This window comes from Bos indicus, chromosome 21 (assembly GCF_029378745.1).
Source record: "Bos indicus isolate NIAB-ARS_2022 breed Sahiwal x Tharparkar chromosome 21, NIAB-ARS_B.indTharparkar_mat_pri_1.0, whole genome shotgun sequence".
Lineage (NCBI taxonomy): Eukaryota > Metazoa > Chordata > Mammalia > Artiodactyla > Bovidae > Bos > Bos indicus.
In genome coordinates this window covers 41431719-41457924 of record NC_091780.1, presented here as the reverse complement: position 1 = coordinate 41457924, position 26206 = coordinate 41431719, and the positions used below count along the sequence as shown (strand labels likewise).

Below are 26206 nucleotides of genomic sequence, written 5' to 3'. Positions count from 1 at the left end.
ATTACAAGTTTTCCACTTACTTTTTTCTATTACTAAAACGCTAAATGATAATTAAAAGAAAGTGGCTTTGGTCAGAGCCATATAAACAGAAAAATATGCATTTTTTTTAACAAAGCAAAACTTTTATCTTTAATATTATATATTTACATTGTGGTTGATTTTTATGTTTCTACACACAGTATAATATTAACTTACTGGGAAATCTATATTCATTCATTCAGTAAATGTTTACTGAACATCTACCAGGCACAGGTACTGTTAAACAGAAAAATTTATCCTATAAAAGATGATAAAAATGCAAAATAGAAAATTCCAACAAAAGAAGGTAAATTAAATACAATATTACATTTGTATTTTTAAGAACAATTTGAGTCAAAACCCTGATCTTGACTTTCCAGTATAAGGATATTCTATCAGACAAGGAAAACAACCAAAAACCCCTCATTTTCATGAGTGTATTAACTAACATAATACCTGAATTGGCCAGCTCCAAGAGTGTCACCTGTAAAAAGACTGTTTCTTGCATCTCTCAGATTTTCCCGAAGTTTCTTATCCAGTTTCTGAAAAACGAAATTTTACATTAACTCTTAAAGAATAATTCAGAGAACTTTATAGAGGGTAGTACACAATGTACTCTTAATTTTAAACTAAGAAATTTAGAATTCTTTTATAAAACAGTAATTCTAACATTTTAGCTTATTTATTATACAATATCATCCTAACTTGGACTTGAAAAGACCAATGCTATTTCTACTGTGATTCAGACCAGATCTCACTAACAATCACTTTTGGTTGATGATTTTTACTTTAGGTAATGACTCACCCTCTCTCCCAAAGCATAACTCTGCTGTACCAAGGAAGCTGTCTAAACAGTGTGGCTACAAGAGGCTCCAGAATAGAAATGGAATATGTGAAAGAAACCAGCTCTCTAGTTGTCAACGATTCATCTGGACTAATAAAACCCAAAAATGTTTGTGTATCTTCTTCCATCTTTCCATACCATTTACCTTCTTTTCAGTACTTCTACAATTTCTCTAATCTCTTATTTATTTTTTAATCCTTAAAGCAATTTTTGAATGCTCATTTTACACTGAATGAAAGTATTAAGAGAAAACAAAATATACTTCATCATTTAAAAAATGACTATAATTGCTAACAAATGTTTGTTAAATGACATTAAGTATATAGTAAATGATTAGGGCAATCAAGTAAGTATAAAATACTACTTAGACAAATGTAAATGAGAAATATATATTTCAGTAAAAAAGAAACAGGGCTGGTAGAGCAAATTCACATTGGAGTAAATAATTTTACTCCATCATAAGATCACAATGATTACTTTCTGTTTTTGGTGGAATCCCAACGTTATTGAAAAAACAAAACAAAACAACATTTGCCTTTGGCACTTAATACAGAACCCATAACTAGTATACATACTTAATATTAACAAAAACACTTGAGGACGTAAGGAACACAACTGACACAGTATTATTTATCTCCAATGGGTATTTGCATGAACTCACCACTGCTACCATTTCTGCTGCTGTTCCTCTTGAACATCTGATTATAGGGACAGCACCTATTTGAATAACAGACGTTAGCAACGATTTCAGCTCTGAATTATAATACTTATAAAATACACTGGCATCAAATAATATATAAAAGATGTGTAAAAGGCTATACACATGTAAGGATTTATAATTTTGAGAGGAAATGGACTTTCTCATAATGAAGACAACATCAGAGAGTCAGAAAAAGATGATCTTTATATTGTAGGGGCCAATCAGTGTGACCCTATCTTTTCAATGGACTAACTAAATCAGCACTTTGATACCCTATAGGCAGTTTCAAAAAAATTTATTCTCTACCCACTGGGTTCACTTTAATACTTGACTGAAAAGAGTTTAATAGTTTGGTTGTTATTTTTTTGTATTACAAATTAGTCTTTTTAAAAAATACTAATTAAAAAGATGGTAGAAAACACACTTTGCATAATGTATTAATACAATGCTCCTAAAAGTTGGCCTCAATTTATTATCAAACCAACTCATTTTAGACTTCTTAATTTCTATTATTCCAAGTTTTACAGAAGGCTGAAATCCTAAAATGACCAAAAAAATCAAATTGCAAAATCTCATAAAACAAACTAAGAACACTGTAATATTTATATGCTGAAATTTTTTGCATTTTAGATTCTATACAAAGAATGCTCAGCCAATTGTGAAAGTAAAAACATGAGATATTAGTACATTTTTTTAAAACTTTGCTTTCTTCTGATGGCAAGCTATTTTTATGTCTGTCCTAAGAAAATTCAATATTAGAAATAGATAAAGTTAATCCTCTTGATTCCAGCATTCCAAAATACTCTCCATTAAGAATTAGATATGTCCACAATAACTCTAGCAATCAGTGAAATTCTGGAAAATATGTGTGACAGCAAAAACAGAAAGATTAACTATGTCTGTTTAATGACAAAAAGTGGTATGCATGTGTGTTCTTTAAAAAACAAAACCCAACAACAATCCCATTTGAAGGTACTGAGAACAATCGACAGCAAGTAGAAAGTGAAGGAGGGTAAAACTCTGTAAAGAAAAATGCTTAAAAACCAAGAGAGACTTTTAACCAGCTTTCCTCCTGAGGGTACTTTTCAGTTTACATGGCACACAGGAGAAAGAGCTCAAGCAGAAAACGGAAAACTCACTGAGCTGGGGAACCAAAGCCTGGAGTTTAGGGCTGGAAATTAAAGGTAAAAAAATCACAGAAAGGAGAAGCCCCAAAATCTGTATGCAAATTCTTATCAAACTTTTGTCTGTATGTTATGCATCTATCTCTCAATTTTCTCATTTCTGAAATGGAGACAAATTTTATTAACCTAGTGCAAGAATCATTTTAACTGAAAGGTTTTCAGTGTCTGCAAAATTAGAATTAAAATTGCAATTAGAAGGTTTCTATAAAGATCCATTCTGGTTTTTTTTTTTTGTTGGAGTATAGTTGCTTTACAATGTTGTGTTAGTTTCTGCTGTACAGCAAAGTGCATCAGATATATGCACATATAGCTACTCTTTTTTTAGATTTCTTTCCCATTTAGGTCACCACAGGTCATTAAGTAGAGTTCACTGTGCTATACAGTAGGTTCTCATTAGTTATGTATTTTATACATAGTGTGTGTATGTGTATGTGTGTGTATATTTATATATGTCAATCCCAATCTCCCAACTCACCCCCTTTCTCCTATCTTGGTAACCATAAACTTATTCTCTACATCTGTGACTCTTATTTCTGCTTTGCAAATAAGTTAATCTGTACCATTTTTCTAGATTTCACATGTAAGCAATATTCAGATCCATTATTAGTGAAGAATAAAGTCATATAGTAGATATCAAACACAGTGTAGCTATAAGTAACTTGAGATATTCCAAAGAAATGTTTAAAGTCAAGAATACATAAGATTAGTAGGTTATACAAATTCAGTGTTTTCTGGAGCCTTAGGAATTTGCTTTAATGGTTAAAAGGCATGTATCTCTCTAATCAGAAGAGTATCTGAAATTTTTCAAAATGATATATTAAAAGAAAACTTAACAGGCACACAGGTGAAGCCACCAGCAAACCAATGTATCAGAAAGTCACAATTACCAAAGATGTCTTAAGGCAACAACTCAAGAGAGCTGCTAAGTTCTTTTAATAATTTGATCGACATCAAATTATTAAAATAATTGTGGTTTTAATAAAGTATGGAATGTATGTTTTATCCCAACTCTGGAGAGGGCCTATACAGATCCAAACAGATCATAAGGGATCACATTACAGTGAAACAGGTTAAAATGAGTTGTTAAATAATTTGTTTACTTTGGAGAAAGAAAGATTTGAAAACTTACCCAGTGTAACAAAAAAACAAAAGAGGCTGTCGACAATAGTGTCCATAACAGTTTCCATTTCCGTGTCTGTGATATCTGGTCTGTTAATGGCTAAAACGACAAAGGTAAAAGAGAAAAAAGTTGGAATTTATCCCTTATTTTTACTAAACTCTTAAGATTATTACTAAGCACATATCAGTAGGCAGTTTTACAATCTTTACAATCTTCAAACAAGTAAAACCTTTTTTGTTTTAAATTTTAAGTGAACAAATATCCACTAAAAATTATAATACCTCAAAAAAAACCCTCAATATCGGTAGTAGTAATAAGTGGTATTGTATTTTTTTATTAGTATCTAATAGTATCTAATACTAATATCTAATACTAATAAGTATCTAACAAATATCTCATGAGTATCTAATAGTATCTAATTAGTATTCTAATAGTATCGTATTAGAGTACTAATAAGAAAAAAGAAAAAAGTACCACATATATTACACAAAATTTTTGCCAGAGCAAAGAGGAAAATAAATATTGTATTCCTTAATTTTATTCACAAATGTTAGATGACCTCAAGAAACTACAGATTTTATTATCTAATACTGCTAGAAAAGGCCAATGCAAATCAATTATGGCAAGATCAACATCACGTATATTTTCTTTGTCTTGTAACAAATTGTATGAATTTCTTTTCTGATGTACTACTGTACTTAAGTGGTTCTCAAACTTTAGTGAGTATAAGAATCACTCTAAGAATATGAGAGAAGAGAAAGAAGTTTCTTTGGAAGTTATTAAAGATTCTTAAGTCCTCACCTTCAGGGATTCAATTGAATAGATTTGGGATAATTCTAGGAAATCTGCAATTTTGACAAACACCTCAGGATTCCTGGGACTACACATTTTTTCTTTTTTTGTCCCATTTCTGTCTTGGAACTTTAACAGCCAACATTTCAAATGTTTTTAAAAGGATAGAATAACGGTCCCTAGCCAGGAGGGATGGAGAAGGAAATGGCAACCGACTCCAGTGTTCTTGCCTGGAGAATCCCAGGGACGGGAGAGCCTGGTGGGCTGACATCTATGGGGTCGCACAGAGTCGGACATGACTGAAGAGACTAAGGGGGGGAGGAATAAAGGGGGAAGAATAAAGAAAGAGATGGCAAGTCTACTCACTAGACAGACAACCAGAGACTTTGCTGTCCTTACTACTTTACTACGTCATGGTTTCCACATCTGAAAAACAGTTTGCCGTGGCTACACTTTATGAAACATCACTGTGAAGACTTTCCTTGACAGTCAAAGACCTTGCCTTATATATCTTCCCCACTCTCTGAGTTTGCAGGCCCAATGTCTGACAAGTAGATGCTCAGTAATTATTCGTCAAATGACTGACTGGACTAAAATATTATTTATATACTATTTTTAGGTTCCGAGCAACCTGAATGTGGAAACAAATATAAAATTTAGTATGACCTGTGATCAGCATGAGAGGAAACATTAATCCAATTGGACATATCAAAGCATTCAAAGAAAGTATGGTACATGCAGAGAACATAAAAATTAAAAAAGACTTTATAATTCAGATGAGGAAACATACTGCTATTGAGTACTGCAGGCTGCCATCCATTCAAATCAGATGACAGAAATGGCATAATGTGAATTATATAAATTCAAGGCACACCAACCCAGTGTGGTCTGTTAATGGCTAAAACAACACAGGGAAAGGAGAAAAAAGTGACCAGGATTTTATCCCTTATTTTTACTAAACTCTTAAAATTAATCACTGGTTCAGGTAAAAATTGGTAGGAAACCTCCAGTCTTCAGGTCTTATACCCTAGTCCCACACCTCTGAAACAACTGACCTCAACAGTCAAAGCACTGTCCATCACTAAGTTCAACTCACTGTCAACAGCTACTTGGTTTGTCTGAGACATTAGCCTAAGTCTAACTGAGGTGGTAACACTGCATCCTTTGTTGAATAAATTCCTAATCCACAAAAAACAGGTGATACAGACTCAATCCATGGTATCAATATACTTGATTTATGTTAGGAACAATCTGTTTAAAATAACTACTTAAAGCACCTGTAATGTTTCAGAGGATTTGGCACAAAACTACATAATGATTAAGAAAGAGCACTAACTCTGAGTGATTGCCTGGGTGTAGTAACCTGGTTTTGCCATTTCCTTATTAAGCTTCTTCATATCTATGCCTCAGTTTTTTTCATCTAGAAAATAGAAATAATATTAATATACAACTTCATTAAGTTATTCTGAGGAGTACATGAGCTTATATTGTAGAGAGCGTAGAGAATGATCTATCACTACCATTATAATTATACTACTGAAATCTGAACAATTAACCATGTGATTATACTTTAAAATTAATAAATTTATACTTTAAATTCAGTAATACTTTCATACGTGATTTTTTAAGTTGACAGATATAAGAATACATTTATAAGCGTGAATGTTTAATGAATTTAGACTCACTATAAATTTAACTATTTTAAATAATTATTTAAATATTTGGGCAGATTTTGTTTGTTAGATTTATAAAGTTGCCTGGTCTGGTACCTGAAGAACTTAAAACTACTCATCCATAAAAAAAAAATCATGAAATTTTGCTATTTGCAGCAACACAGATGGACCTGGAGGGTACTATGCTAAATGAAATAAGTCAGACAGAAAGACAAATACTGCATGACATCACTGACATGTGAAATCTAAAAAACACAACAAACTAGTTATATAACAAAAAAGAAGCAGACTCACAGCTACAGATAGCAAACAAATGGTTACCAGCGGGGAGAGGGAAGGGGGGAACCTAGGGTTAGGGATTAATAGGTACAAATTATTATAAGTCAAGATAAAATAAGCTACGAGGATATACTATACAATACAGGGAATATAGCCAATATTTTATACAAACTATAAATGGAATATAATCTTTAAAAATTGTGAGGCATTATACACCTGTAACATATAATATTGTAAATCGACTATACATCAATTAAAAAATATTTAAAATTTAATATGCTGAATTTACAAGTGCAATTTAAAGTGTTTAAAGGAATGTAACAAATTAAATTTGCTGACTAAGTCTGTTAAATGAAACTAGAATTTAGTTGGTTCAACCTGAGCCAATTGATCAAAGAATTAAGAAAAGGTCCTTGTTTTCACAAAGCCATATTTGTAAATTTTGTAACAATATTTACAATTTTAGCTTAAAGGTTGAAGGGAAACTAGTTTTAAACTTAGCAACTTCAGTAGTTAATTAAGTTAAAGGTCAGTAAAACGTAAATAGATGTCTATAAATAACTACAGTACTGTCAAAAATCTCTTACATGGACAATTCAGCAAATATTTACACCCATTTGGAGATGTTGCTTAATTTCAACAAGAAGGTATGCTATGGAGCGAGGTAAAACCAAAAGATTCATGTTCTCTTCTCTTTGGAGTTTACCACCTGGTTCCCTGTTATACGACAGGATACAACTGGCATGTTGAGCAGAACAATTTTCTGTGTGAGTATGGCTGAAACACTGCAGAACACCTAGCATCGCAAGTCCCTGCTCACTAAATGCTAGTAGTAATTGTGACAATCAAAACTGTCCTTACACATTTCCAAATGCCACCATGGGAAGGACATACTCCCTGTGTTAGTACCCCTTAAACGCTAGTCATCCCCAAACATCTCAATCCTTAAGTACCAAATTAATGATTTCAATGAATTGGCTAATCACATCCTCTATATGCTGTAATTGTCCTTAAAATGTCTGACACAACTAATCAACAGGCACAAAGCAAGATGAGTAAGTTCTAGAGAGTTGCCATACAACACTGTACCAAAGTCAACAATACTGTATTGTATACTTAACAAATGTTAAGAAGGTAGATCTCACAGTAAGTGTTTTTACAAAGAAAAAAAATCAACACACAATAAAATGTGGTATGGATGTTGTGTGTGTATGTGTGTGCATGTGTTAATTTTAATCTACATCCAAGAAATGGTCAGTTTATCAAAATTGGGAATACAAACTTCAGAGAGGATTAGATAGCATTTGATCAAATACCAGTACTCAATCCTACTACTGCATGAACAGGGCTTCCCTGGTGGCTCAGATGGTAAAGAATTTGCCTGTAATGCGGGCGACACCTGGATTCGATCCCTGGGTTGGGAAGATCCCCTGGAGGAGATCTTCCTCCTCCAGGAGGAGGCAACTCACTCCAGAATTCTTGCCTAGAGAATTCCCATGGATAGAGGAGCCTGGCGGGCTTCAGTCCATGGGGTCGCAAAGAGTCAGACATGACTGAGCAACTATGCACAGCATAGCACAACAACCTCTACTTGAAAACGGTACTTATACATCATTCCATAATAGGACTTTAGTAGCTGCTGACTCTCTGTTGTCTGACCTTGACAATATAATCAACCTTTGCTGAGCACTTACAATAATGTCAGTAACTTTTCCAGGCATTTAACATACAAGAATGCATTTAACTCCCACAAAAACTCTGAGGTAGATAGTATTATTATTCCTGTTTTACAGACTTGGAAACTATTGCACAGAGAAGCAAAGTAAACTTGTTCTTTTTCAGAGATCAAAGTACTAAAAGATTAACTGAATCCTACTGCTAAAATACTATCTTACTTGCCATGAGTGAAATATTCATGCAATTTGCTGTGGGGTACCTAAAATGTCAGATAATTTGTGCTTCACTGAGCTTTACTAAACAGATTTAGTAAATGTTGTTTATATGTGACAGAATTCAGTCTGAGACTTGTTTTCTTTACGTGCTGTAAACAAAGCTGGTTTTGGAGTGCGCTAAACATGTTCACTGTTTTTTTCTTTTATAGTACACTGTTCATTTTGTTAACAATGAATTACAATATTCTTATTTTTACATACCACGATATGAAACAAGCTCCTTATTCTGATTACATAATACAAACATGTCATCTTCCAAAGTAATAAAATTGAGATACTGATCAAAAACCTAGAAACAAAAGAAAAGGTTTTCAAATCAATTTTATAGTATTGAATACACATTTAATTTGATTTAACCTACCAATGGTAAAATTAAAAAAATTTTAATTATATTCAATAACTAAAAATTATACCATTTGCAGATTGCCTAACTGGGCAAAAATGAGAAGTTAACATTAAAAAACAATTAAGAAAACAAGACTAGGCAATAAATTTTCAAGGACAGTAGCATTTTCAGAAAGTAGAATTTAATATATAAAACTTTTAAAAAAATTGTGGTGGGAATAGGAATAGATATCAATTTGAAGAGAAACAATTTTAACTTTTATATTCATTTTAATCACACTTTCCTAAGAAAGTCATAGTAACTGGTTTTACATTGTGATCTGTTTTTACAGAAGTACAAATCAGGAGAAAAACTAAGAAAACTATTTGAGATATGTTAAATATAGTTAAATAAAAGACTGTACCTATCATTTCATGTGACACTAACGATAAATTTTAGAACAGAAAGAATAATAAGACATAAGCCTCAAGAACTAATCAGAAGTAGTAGTGGACTAAGAATGAAAAATCTGTTAAAGAATGGGAATTAAAAGCATGGTTCTTTAGTCTTTTATTTGCCCTACATCATTTTGCAGAATTTTCAGCTATACCTTGTCCAAATTCAAGAAACAAAAGGGCAAAACAGGGCTACAACCAAAAAACAAAACCAAACCAAACCAGGGGTACAACCAAGAATATATAGATTTATTTACAATTGAGCTGAACATGACAAAAAATCACTATGATATAGAATTGCTGGCCTGTTGTGAATTCTTTCTTATAACATGCAATTCAGCCTCCTTGGATACTCTCTCCTAACTAAAAAAATATGTGAAGATAGTATGGTGACTCTAGTGTGGCTCAGTGGTAAAAAATCTGCCTGCCAATGCAGGAGACACAGGTTCATTCCCTGGGTCGGGAAGATCTCCTAGAAGAAAATGGTAACCCACTCCAGTATTCTTGCCTGGGAAATCCCGCAGACTGAGGAGCCTCACGGACAACAGTCCACGGCATTGCAAAGAGTTAGACATAACAGTGACTATACAACAGCAGCAACACAGTGATTATATATAAAACAGTGTCAAAACAGTCTGAGTATAACTTATGACAACACAACTGTCAAACTGTTTCTAAGCTGAGCTAAAAGGATTATACAAATCCCAGCCTAAAACAAAAAATGATTCAGCTTTTTGTCTTTCAAATTAATCAATCAATAAGTTCCTTTAGTTTGGTTTATTTTGCCTAGTCCAAGTTGAAGATAATTTACATTATCAAAACTCTTTCGAGAAGTATTTTGAGTCTATTTCTTAGGTTGCTCTGATCTTTTGAAATGAGACGCCTATGCTGATCTATAGGTTTCAGATTATTACTTAAATTTACATTAACAAAATGTCAGCCAACCAAAATCTTACCTTGGCTACTTGTGTTACTGCACTAGCCGCTAATGCCGCATTTGCAATATCTTCCAGTTTACTTCTTGAAATAGCAGAAATAAAATTTAAATAATATGATTCATAGAGTTGATTTCGAAGATCCTATGAATACAATGAATACTTCATTCTTACAGGATAGTATAAAGGATGATGACAAATTAAAAATCTTTTAGCTGCAATAAGAGCAAGGTTTCTGAGGATAATATACATGTTCAAAAGACAGGTTACACAAAGCATAGAAAAAAAGTATCCCAGGAAAACAAATTTATAAAGAGGTGCTGGTTACTTGGTTACCAGATATAACTGAAACATATTTTAATAATTAAAGTTATATTATCAATAAAATCCTATTCATTAAAATAATGCACAAAACTGCTTTCACATAGCGTACCTATGTTCTTCTTAAAGGGTTTGCCTGGTGGCTCAGATGGTAAAGAATCTGTCTGTAATGCAGGAGACCTGGGTTCAGGATCCCTGGGTTGGGAATATTCCTTGGAGAAGGGAATGGCTACCTACTCCAGGATTTCTGCCTTCTTACATAGTTTAAATGCTTATTATATGTGGCAGACACCACCTTCTACTGTTCTAGTCATGTGATGATTGTACACAGAAATGTTATCATTCTAATGATCAATTTTAGAAGTATTCCTTCGTGATCATCCAAAAATAGCATCATTTATAGTTATGTCAGTTCTGAAATCAAATTTACTTATCTTCTTAAACTCATATTTAAATATGTATATGGTTTCAAATCTAATATAGTGTCAATTTTAACAGGTACCACTGTTTTCCATAGTACTAAGGAAGAATTAATGCTGCCAATAAAATTCTAAAACACACCATCAATTTTAAGATACATATGATTTTTGAAAATGCTGAAATATGAAAAGCAAAGAGTCTGGTGCCTGTGTGTGGGAGGTAGCTGAGCAGAGCAGCATTTCAACGAAGACTGGAGATTGATTTAAAACTGAGAATTGAGAGAATGGATAAATAAGTAATTATACTGAGGATATTGGGAGCCATGTTTCTTACTGTCAGAGAAAGAAATGATCAATTTATAAAGGGAGAAAGGAAAAGCTAGAATGAATCCTGTACTTCTGAACTGAATTATGAAGGCTGTCTATTTATCTAGAGAGAAAAGTAGGAAGATATAAAGCATTAAATATAGATACACATATATTTTTTAGCTCTTTCCATTGATAGGGCCTAAGAACTGTGACATTCTAGCAGCAATGATGTCATCACACCAGTTTCTTTTTTTTTTTTTTTTTTAAAGTTCTATCGGTTTATTGCTATCAACCCATCTCCCTCCACCCTCATGCATGTGTGCTCAGTCATGTAACCCCATGGACTGCAGCCTGCCAGCCTCCTCTCCGTCCATGGACTTTTTCAGGCAAGAATACTGGAGTGGGTTGCCATTTCCTTCTCCAGACAAACACCAATTTCTAAATAGCATTTTCCACAAAAAGCAACCAACAAATGGTTGATTCTTGGGCTGGGACAGAGAAGTATAAAATGAGACTGGTATATTTTATTATGTCAGAAAGTAAAGAAATGATCAAAGAATGATGGAGACATTTCAAAAGAAGCTGAATAACAAAGCAGCATACAAGATCAATACATAAAAGTCAACTGGGTATCTATACACTTGCAGTGAGCAATCCTAAAAATGAAATTAAGAAAGTAATTCCAGGACTTCCTGGTGGTCCAGTAGTTAAGAATCCACCTTGCAATGCAGAGGATGTGGGTTTGATCCCTGGCTGGGGAACTAAGATCCCACATGCTGCAGAGCAACTAAGCCTGAGTGCCACAATTACTGAAGCCTGAGTTCTCTGCAGCCCACATGCCACAACTAGAGAGTCTGTGCATCGCAACAAAAGACCCCCATGATGCAACGATCTTGCATGCCTCAACTAAGACCCGACACAGCCAAAGAAATAAAATTCCATTTACAATAGTATTAAAAAATACAAAGGAATAAATTTAGCGAAAGAAGTGAACACATACATTCTGCACACTACTAAGCATTATTAAAAGATCTAAGTAAATGGAAAGATATCCATGCTCATGGATCAGAATATTTAATACTGTTAAGATGGCAATACTCTCCAAATGATCTACAGAGTTAGTGAGATCCCTATCAGAATCCAGGCTGGTTTCTTTATAGAAATTGACAAGCTAATCCTAAAATTACCATGAAAATTCAAAGGACCCAGAAAAGGCAAAACAATCTTGAAAACAAAGTTGGAAGACTTAACTTCCCAATTTCAAAACCTGTTACAAAGTCTGACTAAAGACAGTGTGGTACTGGCATAAGGACAGACACAGAGATCAATGAAAAAGAACCAAGAGTCCAGAAATAAATCAGTTTATTTAATTAATTTCTGACAAAGCTGCCAAGACTGTTCATTGGGGAAAGAATAATCTCTTCAAATATGAAGCTGGGAAAACTGGGAAATTACAGGCAAAAGAATGAAGTTGGACAACTATCTTACAGTATATATAAAAACTAACTCAAGAAGTATCAAAGACTTAAATATAAGAGTCAAAAAAATAAAAATCTTCAAACAGAGCCTCGGCAATTGTTTCTTAAATATGACACCATTGACAAACAACTTAAGAACAAATAAACTTAAAATTAAGTTTAAAGCCAAAGTAAAACTTTTTAATGCTCCACAGGACACTAAGAAAGTGAAAAGAAAACCCACAGGATGGGAGAAAATATCTGCAAATAATATACTTGATAAAGGTCTAGTATTCAAAATATATAAAGTACTTTAACAACTCAATAATAAAAAAATAACCCAATTAAAAACTGGATAAGGACCATGAATAGACACTTTTCTAAAGATATAAACTGCCAATAAACACATGTAAAGATGTTTAATATAAATCATCAGGGAAATGCAAATCAAAACCACAGTGAGATACCATTTTACACTCACTAGAATGACTATAATCAAATGTCAAATAATAAAAATTGATGGCAAGGGTCTGGAGAAAACTGGAACCCTCAAACACTGCTGGATGGAATAAAAAGTGATGCAACCCCCCTTGGAAAATACTCTGGCAATTCCTCAAAAGGTTAACTGTGGTGTTATCATTTGATGCAGCAGTTCCATTCCTAGGTGTTCACAGACACAGGAGAAATAAAAACAGAAACTTGTACACAAATGTTTACAGAAGCATTACTTATAACAGCCACAAGGTGGAAGCAACCCAGATGATAAATGGTTAAAATCCGGTATATCCAAATGACTGAATATTATTCAGCAATAAAAAGGAAAGAGGTACTGATACAACTACAGTATAGATGAATCTTGAAAACATTACACCAAGAGGAAGAAGCCAGATACAACAAACAATATACATGATTCTATTCATAATATGTAGAATGGACAAATGTACAGAAACAAACAGTACCTTAGGGTTGGGGGTTCAGAGTTGGGGATGTAATAGCTAAGGTGATGAAAATGTTCAATAATAGATTATTCCCCTTAGTAATTTCCCATCCATAGAGCCCCTCACCCTGCCCATCGGCTATCAATCCCCAATTGTCTTGGCTGTATTTGGAGTTGAGCTCAGTTCTGCACTAATGCCAGAGGCTCAAATAAAATCTGTCTTGCTGTTTTTTTTAAAACAGGGTTAATTGTATGGTATGTGAATTATATTTCAATAAAGCTGTTTAAAAACAAGAAAAAAGGAAAGGACTGATAAACTGTACTTCTTCAAAAATTGGCATAACCGGAGTTTATGCAGGGTAAAAGAAAGCTGGGCATTACTAGCTATATAGGACACAAAATATGTGACCTTCACAAACAAACAGAAACTTGATTCAACAGTCAAAAGGTAAAGAGCTTGTGACTTATTGCAGACACTATTAGGTACCTATCTAGTATCTATTTCCCCTTCTCCCTTGCTAAAAGAAAAAAGATTTTATTTGGGGGTGACAATCAGATCAGATCAGTCGCTCAGTCGTGTCCGAGTCTTTGCGACCCCATGAATCACAGCACGCCAGGCCTCCCTGTCCATCACCAACTCCCGGAGTTCACCCAGACTCACATCCATCGAGTCAGTGATGCCATCCAGCCAGCTCATCCTCTGTCGTCCCCTTCTCCTCCTGCCCCCAATCCCTCCCAGCATCAGAGTCTTTTCCAATGAGTCAACTCTTCGCATGAGGTGGCCAAAGTACTGGAGTTTCAGCTTTAGCATCATTCCTTCCAAAGAAATCCCAGGGCTGATCTCCTTCAGAATGGACTGGTTGGATCTCCTTGCAGTCCAAGGGACTCTCAAGAGTCTTCTCCAACACCACAGTTCAAAAGCATCAATTCTTCGGCGCTCAGCCTTCTTCACAGTCCAACGCTCACATCCATACATGACCACAGGAAAAACCATAGCCTTGACTAGACGAACCTTTGTTGGCAAAGGAATGTCTCTGCTTTTGAATATGCTATCTAGGTTGGTCATAACTTTCCTTCCAAGGAGTAAGTGTCTTTTAATTTCATGGTTGCAGTCACCATCTGCAGTGATTTTGGAGCCCAGAAAAATAAAGTCTGACCTGTTTCCACTGTTTCCCCATCTATTTCCCATGAAGTGGTAGGACCGGATGCCATGATCTTCGTTTTCTGAATGTTGAGCTTTAAGCCAACTTCTTCACTCTCCACTTTCACTTTCATCAAGAGGCTTTTGAGTTCCTCTTCACTTTCTGCCATAAGGGTGGTGTCATCTGCATATCTGAGGTTATTGATATTTCTCTGGGCAATCTTGATTCCAGTTTGTGTTTCTTCCAGTCCAGCGTTTCTCATGATGTATATAAGTTAAATAAACAGGGTGACAATATACAGCCTTGACGAACTCCTTTTCCTATTTGGAACCAGTCTGTTGTTCCATGTCCAGTTCTAACTGTTGCTTCCTGACCTGCATACAAATTTCTCAAGAGGCAGATCAGGTGGTCTGGTATTCCCATCTCTTTCAGAATTTTCCACAGTTTACTGTGATCCACACAGTCAAAGGCTTTGGCAGAGTCAATAAAGCAGAAATAGATGTTTTTCTGGAACTCTCTTGCTTTTTCCATGATCCAGCGGATGTTGGCAATTTGATCTCTGGTTCCTCTGCCTTTTCTAAAACCAGCTTGAACATCAGGAAGTTCACAGTTCACACATTGCTGAAGCCTGGCTTGCAGAATTTTGAGCATTACTTTACTAGCGTGTGAGATGAGTGCAATTGTACGGTAGTTTGAGCATTCTTTGGCATTGCCTTTCTTTGGGATTGGAATGAAAACTGACCTTTCCAGTCCTGTGGCCACTGCTGAGTTTTCCAAATTTACTAGCATATTGAGTGCAGCACTTTAACAGCATCATCTTTTAGGATTTGGAATAGCTCAACTGGATAGTTGAACTGGGGGTAACAATACACTAATCTAAAGCTTAACTTTTGTGACCTCCCCTGATGTTAATTCTATGCAATGAGACATAAACCGAAGTCTTCTGGGAGTTTCTGGGAAAGCTTAGTTTTCTTGATTAAAATCAACAGTCAGGGCTATCATAGTCCATTTCTCCCTCCTTCTTGCCTATATCCCATAGATGTCATATCTAAAATTGCAGCTACCACCTTGTATATGTGAAGCGACAACCAAGACAATGGAAAATGACAAACTAAAGACGGTAGGTCAAAAAGATACCAGAGGCCTGAACCTTTGTCTAACAGAGCTGCCGTACCAACTTGGACCTCCTATTCTTAGAATTACATTCCTATTCTTAAACTAAAGCTAATATAGTTAGGTATTCTGTTTTTTAAGGCAAGAGTTATTCTCAATAAATATAATGCTTAATCAGTCAAAAATTTTTAAATCTTTCAGTCTACAGAATATTCAAAGATAATCTCAGAAATCAAAGTGAGAAATTGGGTAAGGAAATTTCTGATTTTTCACAATGGACATCTAAAAAATTTTTTTGGAAAAAAAAAAAAAAGTTTCCACCTTCAAGAATCAAGAAAATAAGAACTCATATTACCTGACATATTCTGTCAATATTTTCTTCAGTTGGCATTACGAAGTACACTGCAGGAACATCTGGAATAGGATCTCGATCAGAGTGCAAAAGCCTATAAGACATAAAGAATATAAAATTTACTTTTTTCTTAGTCACTTATCTAAAAAGATAGTTAAAAACACTACTTCTCAAACTAGAAGTTTACCAGTTCAAGGACAGTGACCCGTACTCTAAAAGCTCTTACTGCAATTAATCATTTAACCCAGCTTTCTTCTCGTATCAATGTTAATATTATTTATTAGTAAGATCCTAATCTCAGTTTTAATTTCTTCTACTCCAATCACTTTACTTCTAATACCTCTTATGGTCAGAGTCTCTTCAACCAATATTCCCTCTGAATGAGAACTAATGCACATTCAAAATCAATTTTATTCCCATTTTTCATAGAAATATGGTGGGAGGAGGTAAGTGGGAGGAAACTGCTATTCTCTAAGAAAGGGAAAACAGAAAGCTGGAACTGTCTTTAGAATCTTTAGAAGCGATGAAAAATTTAGCTATAAATAAAATCAAATATATTTTTTAAATGGAAGATATATGAACGCTTCCTTAAATCTTTAAGACAATATATATCATTCTATTTATTGCTTCATGAAAATGCATAAGAGATCAGCTAAGCATCTCATAGACTGTACATCTTGATAGCTTTTTCTTTTACAATTCAGGGAGTATAGTCATTCAAATATCCCAATAGCAAATGAATGACAAAATGTCTTTATTCACTGCTATAAGATTTTACCATGTTTTTACCAGGAAAAAAGAGAAATATTCTATTTCTACAATATTCCAGTCATGCTTCTGTAAGCAATATCCCATATACAATCTTCTACATATATCCTTTTATATATACAAATATTTCACTCATCCTTCTGTGAAGAAGAGAGTGAAAGAGGCCCATGCTGCCAGTGAGTCCACAGTCAGTAACTTCTTTCCATATGTCTGGCTGCTGCTAACATCAAAAGGATTATAATGTGCTGGCAGCCACTGGTTGCTGTTGCCTTACACTGACTGTCTAACTATCTAAAAGGCTACAACCACCTTTTCATGATCTGGAAACCTGTATTGTTTTCTACAAATCAGCTTCAACCAACTTGCAGATTATTTACAGTAACTGATGAAACATTCTCCAGCAAAAAAGGAAGAACAGTCAGACACAGGGTGCATAGCAATTTACCAGAGTAGCTATATATTAATAATCTTTTCATATTCTCATGTCAGTAGCAACATGTATGCAGCAAGAACACACAACTCTCAACTGGCAGAGTACCTTGTTACTCTTTAAAAGTACTCAGGCTTCGTTTTTGTTAGTCACTGTTTCTGAGCCACTATGGTTCAGCAGACAAACAGCCCAGCATAATGGTCAAGCAATCTGTCCACAACTCTGCAATTAATTACCTATACAATTATGGGACAATCACTCAAACTCTACAAACTTTAGTCTTTTCATTTGTAAAATAAAATAAAATAAAATAAAAATTCATTTGCTGCCTTAAACAGTAAGGCAGCAAAAATAACCAATGCTTAAAACACACCATCATTTTCAAGGATGGCATAAACCTTAACTTCAGTTCAGGTCATAGGCATTACAAATCACCAACAATAGATCCGTATTTTAAGTCTGACATAAAAATGAAAGGAAAAATCTGTCAAATATTATATTTCATCAAACCTAAGGTGCTATCAATTTTAAAATATATTAAACTGACAGAAAAATGGTGCCCATTAAACTATGCCATGGCATTAATAAGATAGACTCTAATTTCATAAATATTAAAAACTAAAATGATTTTTTAGAATTAATGTAATGGTCTTATTAATTTACAACAAATATTTAATATAAAACTGGAGAATTTAAGACTTTAACCAGATTCTGATACATTACTCACTGGACATCTAAATCACATTCCCAATAAGAGCATGTTATAATTCAACATATTAGAATATCACAGAATGAAAACTGATAATGTCCTAAAAAAACAAAAAGCAAATAGGTTACAATGCCATAAAATTGGACTCCTTCAGTACATAAAAGTATTAGTAGCTATTCAAGAATATAGTCCTCTCTAAATGTCCAGTAGGCTAAGTATGCAAAATAACGCAATTTATTTGCTTTACCAGTCATATCATAAGGAATGTAATCAAATAAATTCAGTGGTTAAGAAGACAACATAGAAAGTCCCTCTGGAGATTGACTGTCATTATTTCCCAGTTACTTAAGTTTTTCAAATTAAAGATATACCAATTTAGATATTCCTCTTTTAAAAAAGTGTATTTTTCTTATCCCTCACTGAAATAAATGAACTATAGTTTTACTTGATAACTGTATTTATTTTATTTTCATATATGACCACTTTGACAGCCAAATAACATAGTGAGGCTAAGTATTAGTGTAACTACAAAGAATAATAAACAGAAAGCTCTACCTGTCATCAGACATCATAAAATTTTTTACAACTGAATCATTGCTCATCTTTGAAAGGGAGGAAAGTAAATCCAATTAGGAATTTGGGGTGATTCTTTGAAATTAAAAATATGTTTTCTATTTCTTTTTACCTAAAATAATGTGACAATACAGATCAAGAATAGGAACAGGTAAAACTACAATTACAAACATTAAAAATAAGTCCTATATATGACATAAATACGGGACCCATTTAGAGAGAGAAAATACAAGCATCAAGCAAGGCTGATATTCCTGCTACTATTAATAATCACAATTATTGAAATGTCCTTATAAAAAGAGTATTTCAATTAAAGGAATAAAAAAATTTCAAAGCTGAAAGAGACCTTCAGACAACCAGTTCCTTTCCTTTACATAAGAGAGCAAACCAATCTGTAGGAAAAGACGAAAAAGAGAAAATTTAAATTCTCAGACTGAGGATTATTTTTTCCTTTGGAAATAAAAGGTTTAATAAGAGAACATAAGAGGGGAAAATGCTGTTTTCTATATACAAGTACTATAAGCTAACATTATTTTCTTAATAAACACCCCTAGTAATTTGATTTCAGGGTGGCTAATATTTTTTAACAATATATTTGAAAACAAATGCCATTTCTAGAAATATGTTAAAACTCACAGATGCAGAGTGATTCCCATGTCTCTCAGCTCCTTCACAGATAGCAAAGGGGAGATGATATCTTGGCCAAATCTGTCATAAATGAGCACCTAGTTAAAAGAAAGAGAGTCACATGTTTCTAAAATATAATTATCAATAAACAGTCAATAGAGAACCCAATATTAAGATACTGTTGAAGTACATTTTATTTTGTTTTATTTTTGCCACACTGGACTGTCAGTTCCCCAACCAGGGATTGAATCTGAGACCCCTGCAGTGGGAGCACAGAGTCTTAACCACTGGACCACCAGGGAAGTCTGAGTACATTTTATTTTAATATACTGAATTCTTATACTTACCTCAATTTAGTATTTTTCACAATTATTTACCAAAATGTCCACTTACCTAGTAATTCATTCTTTAGAAGTGTTATTACTCTGGTTAAGGTAAATTATTATGTAAATTCTTATAAAATACTTTTTTCTAGGTTAAAAAACACACTGAAGACTATAAGATACTAGACACTATAATAAGATATAGCTTATTATATCTTAAGCTATAATAAAGGACTTTGAACATACAGTAAACTCAGATACACTCCCCTATCCAGTTCACACATATCCTTTCTAAAGACAGAAGTAAAAATCAGTCTTCCCTTGTGGCTCAGCTGGTAAAGAATCGGCATGCAACGCGGGAGACCTGGGTTCGATCCCTGGGTTGGGAAGATCCCCTGGAGAAGAGAAAGGCTACCCATTCCAGTATTCTGGTCTGGAGAATTCCATGGACTGTATTGTCCATGGGGTCGCAAAGAGTCGGACACAACTGAGTGACTCTCACCTTCAAACAGTAGTCACTCTCAAAACTAATGCTTAATAAGTTCAAAGACTATTTATAAAAATCCTCCTGCTCTAGTTACAAAAGGTTGGATGTTGCAGAATTCAAATTCTTCTTTACATCTCAATACCATATTATTAATCTTGTGATAAGAGAAGTGATGGGTAGGGAATTTGACACGAATCTGAATGAACCCCATAAATTCTCAAGTTATTTAATTCATATGCTCAATATAGGCACTCAGAGAAGGCAATGGCAACCCACTCCAGTACTCTTGCCTGGAAAATCCCATGGACGGAGGAGCCTGGTAGGCTGCAGACCATGGGGTCGCGAAGAGTCGGACAGGACTGAGTGACTTCACTTTCACTTTCACGCATTGGAGAAGGCAATGACAACCCACTCCAGTGTTCTTGCCTGGAGAATCCCAGGGACAGGGGAGCCTGGTGGCTGCCGTCTATGGGGTCGCACAGAGTCAGACACAACTGAAGCGACTTAGCAGCAGCAGTAGCAGCAGCAGTATAGGCACTAGAAATAATAAGTATTGCAAAGGGCAATAGGAAGGTGACCGCAAATAAACAGGAAGGAAGAGGAAAACGAGGGACCCTGCTAAAGCTTAAACTGTAAATTCAATATAGATGATTTTAATCACCTTTATTAGCATTAACCCAAAGGACTTACAGGGGCTCATAAAAGTTTTCAAAATACTCCAAACTAACCAAGGTGCTGCTAAATTGCTTCACTCGTGTCCAACTCTGTGCGACCCCATAGACGGCAGCCCACCAGGCTCCCCCGTCCCTGGGATTCCCTGGGATTCAACTAACCAAGTTGATTTGCTCTTAATTTGTAGAAAGAGAGAAATATAAAGTGGCTATAATCGAATAAAGTTTAAACCAAATCAATTGCATTATAATCTCTTTGAAGAACAAGATGGAATTAACAGATACAAACTATTAATAGTATACATAAAACAGATACACAACAAGCATTTACCATATAACACAGGGACCTACATTCAATATCTTGTAATAACCTATAATGGAAAATTTCAAAGAAATCTCTGTATATAACAGAATCACTTTCTTGTACCCCTGAGATTAACACAATATTGCAAATCAACTATGCTTCAATTAAAAAAAAAAAAAAAGATTCACATTAAGCCATGTTAAATAAAAGCAAAATATTCACACATTACAACTAAAATGTATTACTCTTTGTATTATAAGAATCTCCTCCATCACTTTATTGGTATAAGGGCTGAGAGAAAGAATCTCCATTAAAATAAAAGTCTCTTACCTTCCAAACTGGTTCTCCAGTGCTATTTTTAACATGAGGCACATTAAAATTCAACATACGCTTCAAAGCCACTGGAAATGAAAACAGTCTTATTAAATATTACCAATGTCTGTGATTTCACTTTCCTCCCACATTTATTACTTATTACCTCAAAACAAAATGCACAAATCACTCTGGAAAAACTGATTAATCAAATGACTTTGTAAGACAGTTTGATCAACAGCTAAAAGGCATGTGTCTAGATTTTCTAACATGCGGTAAGCATCTGTTTCCATATGAACATGTGAAAAATGTTCAGGAAGAAGCCTTTTCCATGTCTCCTGATGATACCACACTGCATTTTATATAGATGTAAAAAAAAAAAAAAAATCATGTCAATCACAAACTTGCAGTGGCCTCAACAGATAAACTGGTGCTGTTGTCTGTTTATTGTATAGCTAAGGCAACAGCACCCCACTCCAGTACTCTCGCCTGGCAAATCCCATGGATGGAGGAGCCTGGTGGGCTGCAGTCCATGGGGTCGCTAAGAGTCGGACACGAGCGACTTCACTTTCACTTTTCACTTTCATGCATTGGAGAAGAAAATGGCAACCCACTCCAGTGTTCTTGCCTGGAGAATTCCAGGGACAGGGGAGCCTGGTGGGCTGCTGTCTATGGGGTCGCACAGAGTTGGGCATGACTGAAGCGACTTAGCAGCAGCAAATGAATAGATTAAGATCAGTATTGATGGGCTTCCCTAGTAGCTCAGCAGTAAAGAATCTGCCTGCCAATGTAGGAGACATGGGTCTGAACTTTGGTCCAGGAAGATGCCGTATACCACAGAGCAAATAAGCTCATGCACTGTAACTACTGAGCCTGTGCTTTGAGACCTGGGGAACTGCCAACTATTGAGCTCATGTGCACCAAGTATTAAAGCTTGTGCACCCTAGGAGTCCGTGCTCTGTAACAAGAAAAGCCACCACAATGAGAAGCCACACACTGCAATGAAGAGCAACTCTCAATCTCTGCAACTAGAGAAAAGTCCATGCAGCAATCAAAAATACATATATACATTATTTTTAAAAAGATCAGTATTGCTAGAAATAAAAATCATCTATATTTAATTGGTTCAAAACCTTCACACAGTAGTTCTATTTTTTAGCTGTCCTGGAGTCATTCTATGGCAAGTTTATCCTGTCAGATCCACTAGTGAGACTTTCCTATAGATGTGGTAGGTAAACAATAAACCCTGATTAAAAAATATACAATTCTATAATCACAGAAGTTACGCTCTACATGTTATAGCATTTTGTGGTTTTTATCACTCTTCTGTTCATGATTTATAGCAGACTCAGTACTCTTTCTGGAAAATCCCATGGAAGGAGGAGCCTGGTAGGCTACAGTCCATGGAGTTGCGAAGAGTCAGACACAACTGAGTGACTTCACTTTCACTTCTCACTTTCATGTATTGGAGAAGGAAATGGCAACCCACTCCAGTGTTCTTGCCTGGAGAATCCCAGGGATGGGGGAGCCTGTTGGGCTGCCGTCTATGGGGTCATACAGAGTTGGTCACGACTGATGCGACTTAGCAGCAGCAGCAGAAATGTTTTCTAAGAAAAATAAAAATCTTTTTATACTTTTATGTCCCCTTCATGGATCACAGCCTTGTTGTGGTGAAGGGGCTTGCATAATTCAGTGAAGCTATAAGCCATGCCATGCAGGGCTACCCAAGAGAGATGAATTAATGTGGAGAGTTCTGCCAAATTGTGGTCCACCGGAGGAGAGAATGGCAAACCACTCCAGTATTCTTGCCGTGAAAACCCCATGAACAGTATGAAAAGGCAAAAAGATACGATGCCAGAAGATGAGTCCCCAAGGTTGGTAGGTGTCCAATATGCTACTGGGGAAGAGCTGAGAAATAGCTCCAAAAGAGTGAAGAGGCTGGGCCAAAGCAGAAATGACACTCAGTTGTGGATGTGTCTGATGGTGAAAGTAAAGTCTGATGCTGTAAACAACAAGATTGCGTAGGAACCTGGAATATTAGGTCCATGAATCAAGGTAATTGGATGTGGTCAAACAGGAGATGGCAACAGTGAACTCTGACATCTTAGGAATCAGTGAACTAAAATGGATGGGAATGGGCAAATTTAATTCAGATGACCATTTTATCTACTACTGAAGCCAAGAATCCCTAAGACATTAAGCAGCCCTCAAAAAAGAGTTCGAAATGCAGTACTTGGGTGCAATCTAAAAAACGACAGAATGATCTCAGTTTGTTTCCAAGGCAAACCATTCAACATCAGAGTAATCCAGGTTTATGCCCTAACCACTAAGGTCAAAGAAGCTGAAGTAGAATGATTCTATGAAGACCTACAAGATCTTCTAAAAATACCATCAAAAAGAGATGTCCTTTTCATCACAGGGGTTTGGAATGCAAAAGTAGGAAGTCAAGAGATATCTGGAGTAACAGGCAAGTTTGGCCTTGGAGTACAAAATGAAGCAGGACAAAGGCAAAAAGTTTTGTCAAGAGAACACATTGGTCACAGAAAACACCCTCTTCCAACAACCCAAGAGACGACTCTACATACGGACATCACAAGATGTCAATACCAAAACCAGACTGAATTATATTCTTTGAGCCAAAGAGGAGAAGCTCTATACTGTAAGCAAAAACAAGACCTGGAGCTGTCTGTAGCTCAGATTAGGAGCACCTTAACGCAAAATTCAGGCTTAAACTGAAGAATGTAAGGAAAACCAGTAGGCCATTCAGGTATGATCTAAATCAAATCCTTTATGATTACAGAGTGAGGTGACAAATAGATTTAAAGGATTTGATCAGATAGAGAGCCTGAAGAACTATGGAATGAGGTTTGTAACACTGTACAGAAAACAATGACCAAAACCATACCCAAGAAAATGAAATGGAAGAAGTCAAAGTGGTTGTCTGTGGAGGCCTTAGAAATAGTCTAGAAAGAAGAAGGCAAAAGGCAGGGGAGAAAGAAAAAGATGCACTCAACTGAATGCAGAGTTTCAGAGAAGAGCAAGGAGATTAAGAAGGCCTTCTTAAAAGAACAGTGCAAAGAAGTAGAGGAAAACAACAAAATGGGAAAAACTTAAGATCTCTTCAAGAGAACTGAAGATATCAGCGAACATTTCATGCAAAGATGGGCATAATAAAGGACAGAAACTGTAAGGGCCTAAAGAAGCAGAAGAGATGGCAAGAACACACAGAAGAACTATACAAAAAAGATCTTTATGACCCAGATAGCCACGATGGTGTGGTCACTCACTGAGAGCCAGACATCCTGAAATGTGAAGTCAAGTGGGACTTAGGAAGGATTACTATGAACAAAGCTAGTGGAGGTGATGGAATTCCAACTGAGCTATTTCAAATCCTAAAAGATGGTATCAAAGTGCTGCACTCAATATGTCAGCAAATTTGGAAAACTCAGCAGTGGCCACAGGACTGGAAAAGGTCAGTTTTCATTCTAATCCCAAAGAATGCCAATGCCAAAGAATGTTCAAACTACTGCACAACTGCACTCATTTCACATGCTAGCAAGGTCATGCTCCAAATCCTTCAAGCTAGGTTTCAACAGCATGTGAAATGAGAACTTTCAGATGTACAAGCTGGATTTAGAAAAGGCAGAGGAACCACAGATCAAATTGCCAACATCCATTGGATCACAGAAAATGCAGAATTCCAGAAAAACATTTACTTCTGCTTCATGGACTATGCTAAAGCCTTTGACTGTGTGGATCACAACATACTGTAGAAAATTCTTAGAGAGATGGGAGTGCCCTGAAAACCTGTACGCAGGTCAAAAAGCAACAGCTAAAAAGGGACATGGAACAATGGACTGGTTCCAACTGCGAAAGGACTACATCAAGGCTGTATATTGTTACCCTGCTTATTTAACTTATATGCAGAGTACATCATGCGAAATGCTGGGCTAGATGAAGCTCAAGCTGGAATCAAGGTTGTCAGGAGAAATATCAATAACCTCAGATAAGCAGATGACACCACACTAATGGTAGAAAGCGAAGAGGAACTAAAGAGCCTCTTGATGATGGTGATAGAGGAGAGTGGAAAAGCCGGCTTAAAACTCAACATTCAAAAAACTAAGATCATGGTATCCAGTCCCACTTCATGGCAAACAAAAGGGGAAAAAGTGGAAGCAGTGACAGATTTTCTTTTCTTGGGCTCCAAAATCACTAAGGATGGTGACTGCAGCCATGAAATTCAAAGATGCTTGCTCCTTGGAAGGAAAGATATGACAAATCTAGATAGCTTATTCGGAGAAGGCAAAGGCACCCCACTCCAGTACTCCTGCCTGGAAAATTGCATGGATGGAGGAGACTGGTGGGCTGCAGTCCATAGGGTCGCTGAGGGTCGGACACGACTGAGCGACTTCACTTTCACTTTTCACCTTCATGCACTGGAGAAGGAAATGGCAACCCACTCCAGTGTTCTTGCCTGGAGAATCCCAGGGACAGAGGAGCCTGGTGGGCTGCCGTCTCTTGGGTCGCACAGAGTCGGACACGACTGAAGTGACTTAGCAGCAGGAGCAGCAGCAGCAGATACTGTATTAAAAAGCAGAGATACCTCTTTGCTGACAAAGATCCATCTAGTCAAAGCTATGGTTTTTCCACTAGTCATGTACAGATATGAGAGCTG

At 35.6% G+C, this 26206-nt stretch overlaps 1 protein-coding gene across 2 annotated transcripts in view; it reads right to left on the bottom strand.

The window, feature by feature from the left end:
* The window catches only part of SCFD1 (sec1 family domain containing 1), a 113087-nt gene that overhangs the window by 83543 nt on the left and 3338 nt on the right, over positions 1-26206 (bottom strand). Inside the window, exons 2-9 of one of the 2 annotated variants that reach the window (XM_019983565.2) lie at positions 21550-21620; positions 19444-19532; positions 16331-16421; positions 10299-10421; positions 8764-8851; positions 3876-3965; positions 1524-1579; positions 475-560 (exon numbers count right to left, since the gene is read on the bottom strand). In XM_019983565.2, the coding sequence (XP_019839124.1) occupies positions 475-560; positions 1524-1579; positions 3876-3965; positions 8764-8851; positions 10299-10421; positions 16331-16421; positions 19444-19532; positions 21550-21620 (694 nt within the window). The remainder of the gene's footprint in view (positions 1-474; positions 561-1523; positions 1580-3875; positions 3966-8763; positions 8852-10298; positions 10422-16330; positions 16422-19443; positions 19533-21549; positions 21621-26206) is intronic. The other variant, XM_070775421.1, reaches the window with a different exon arrangement.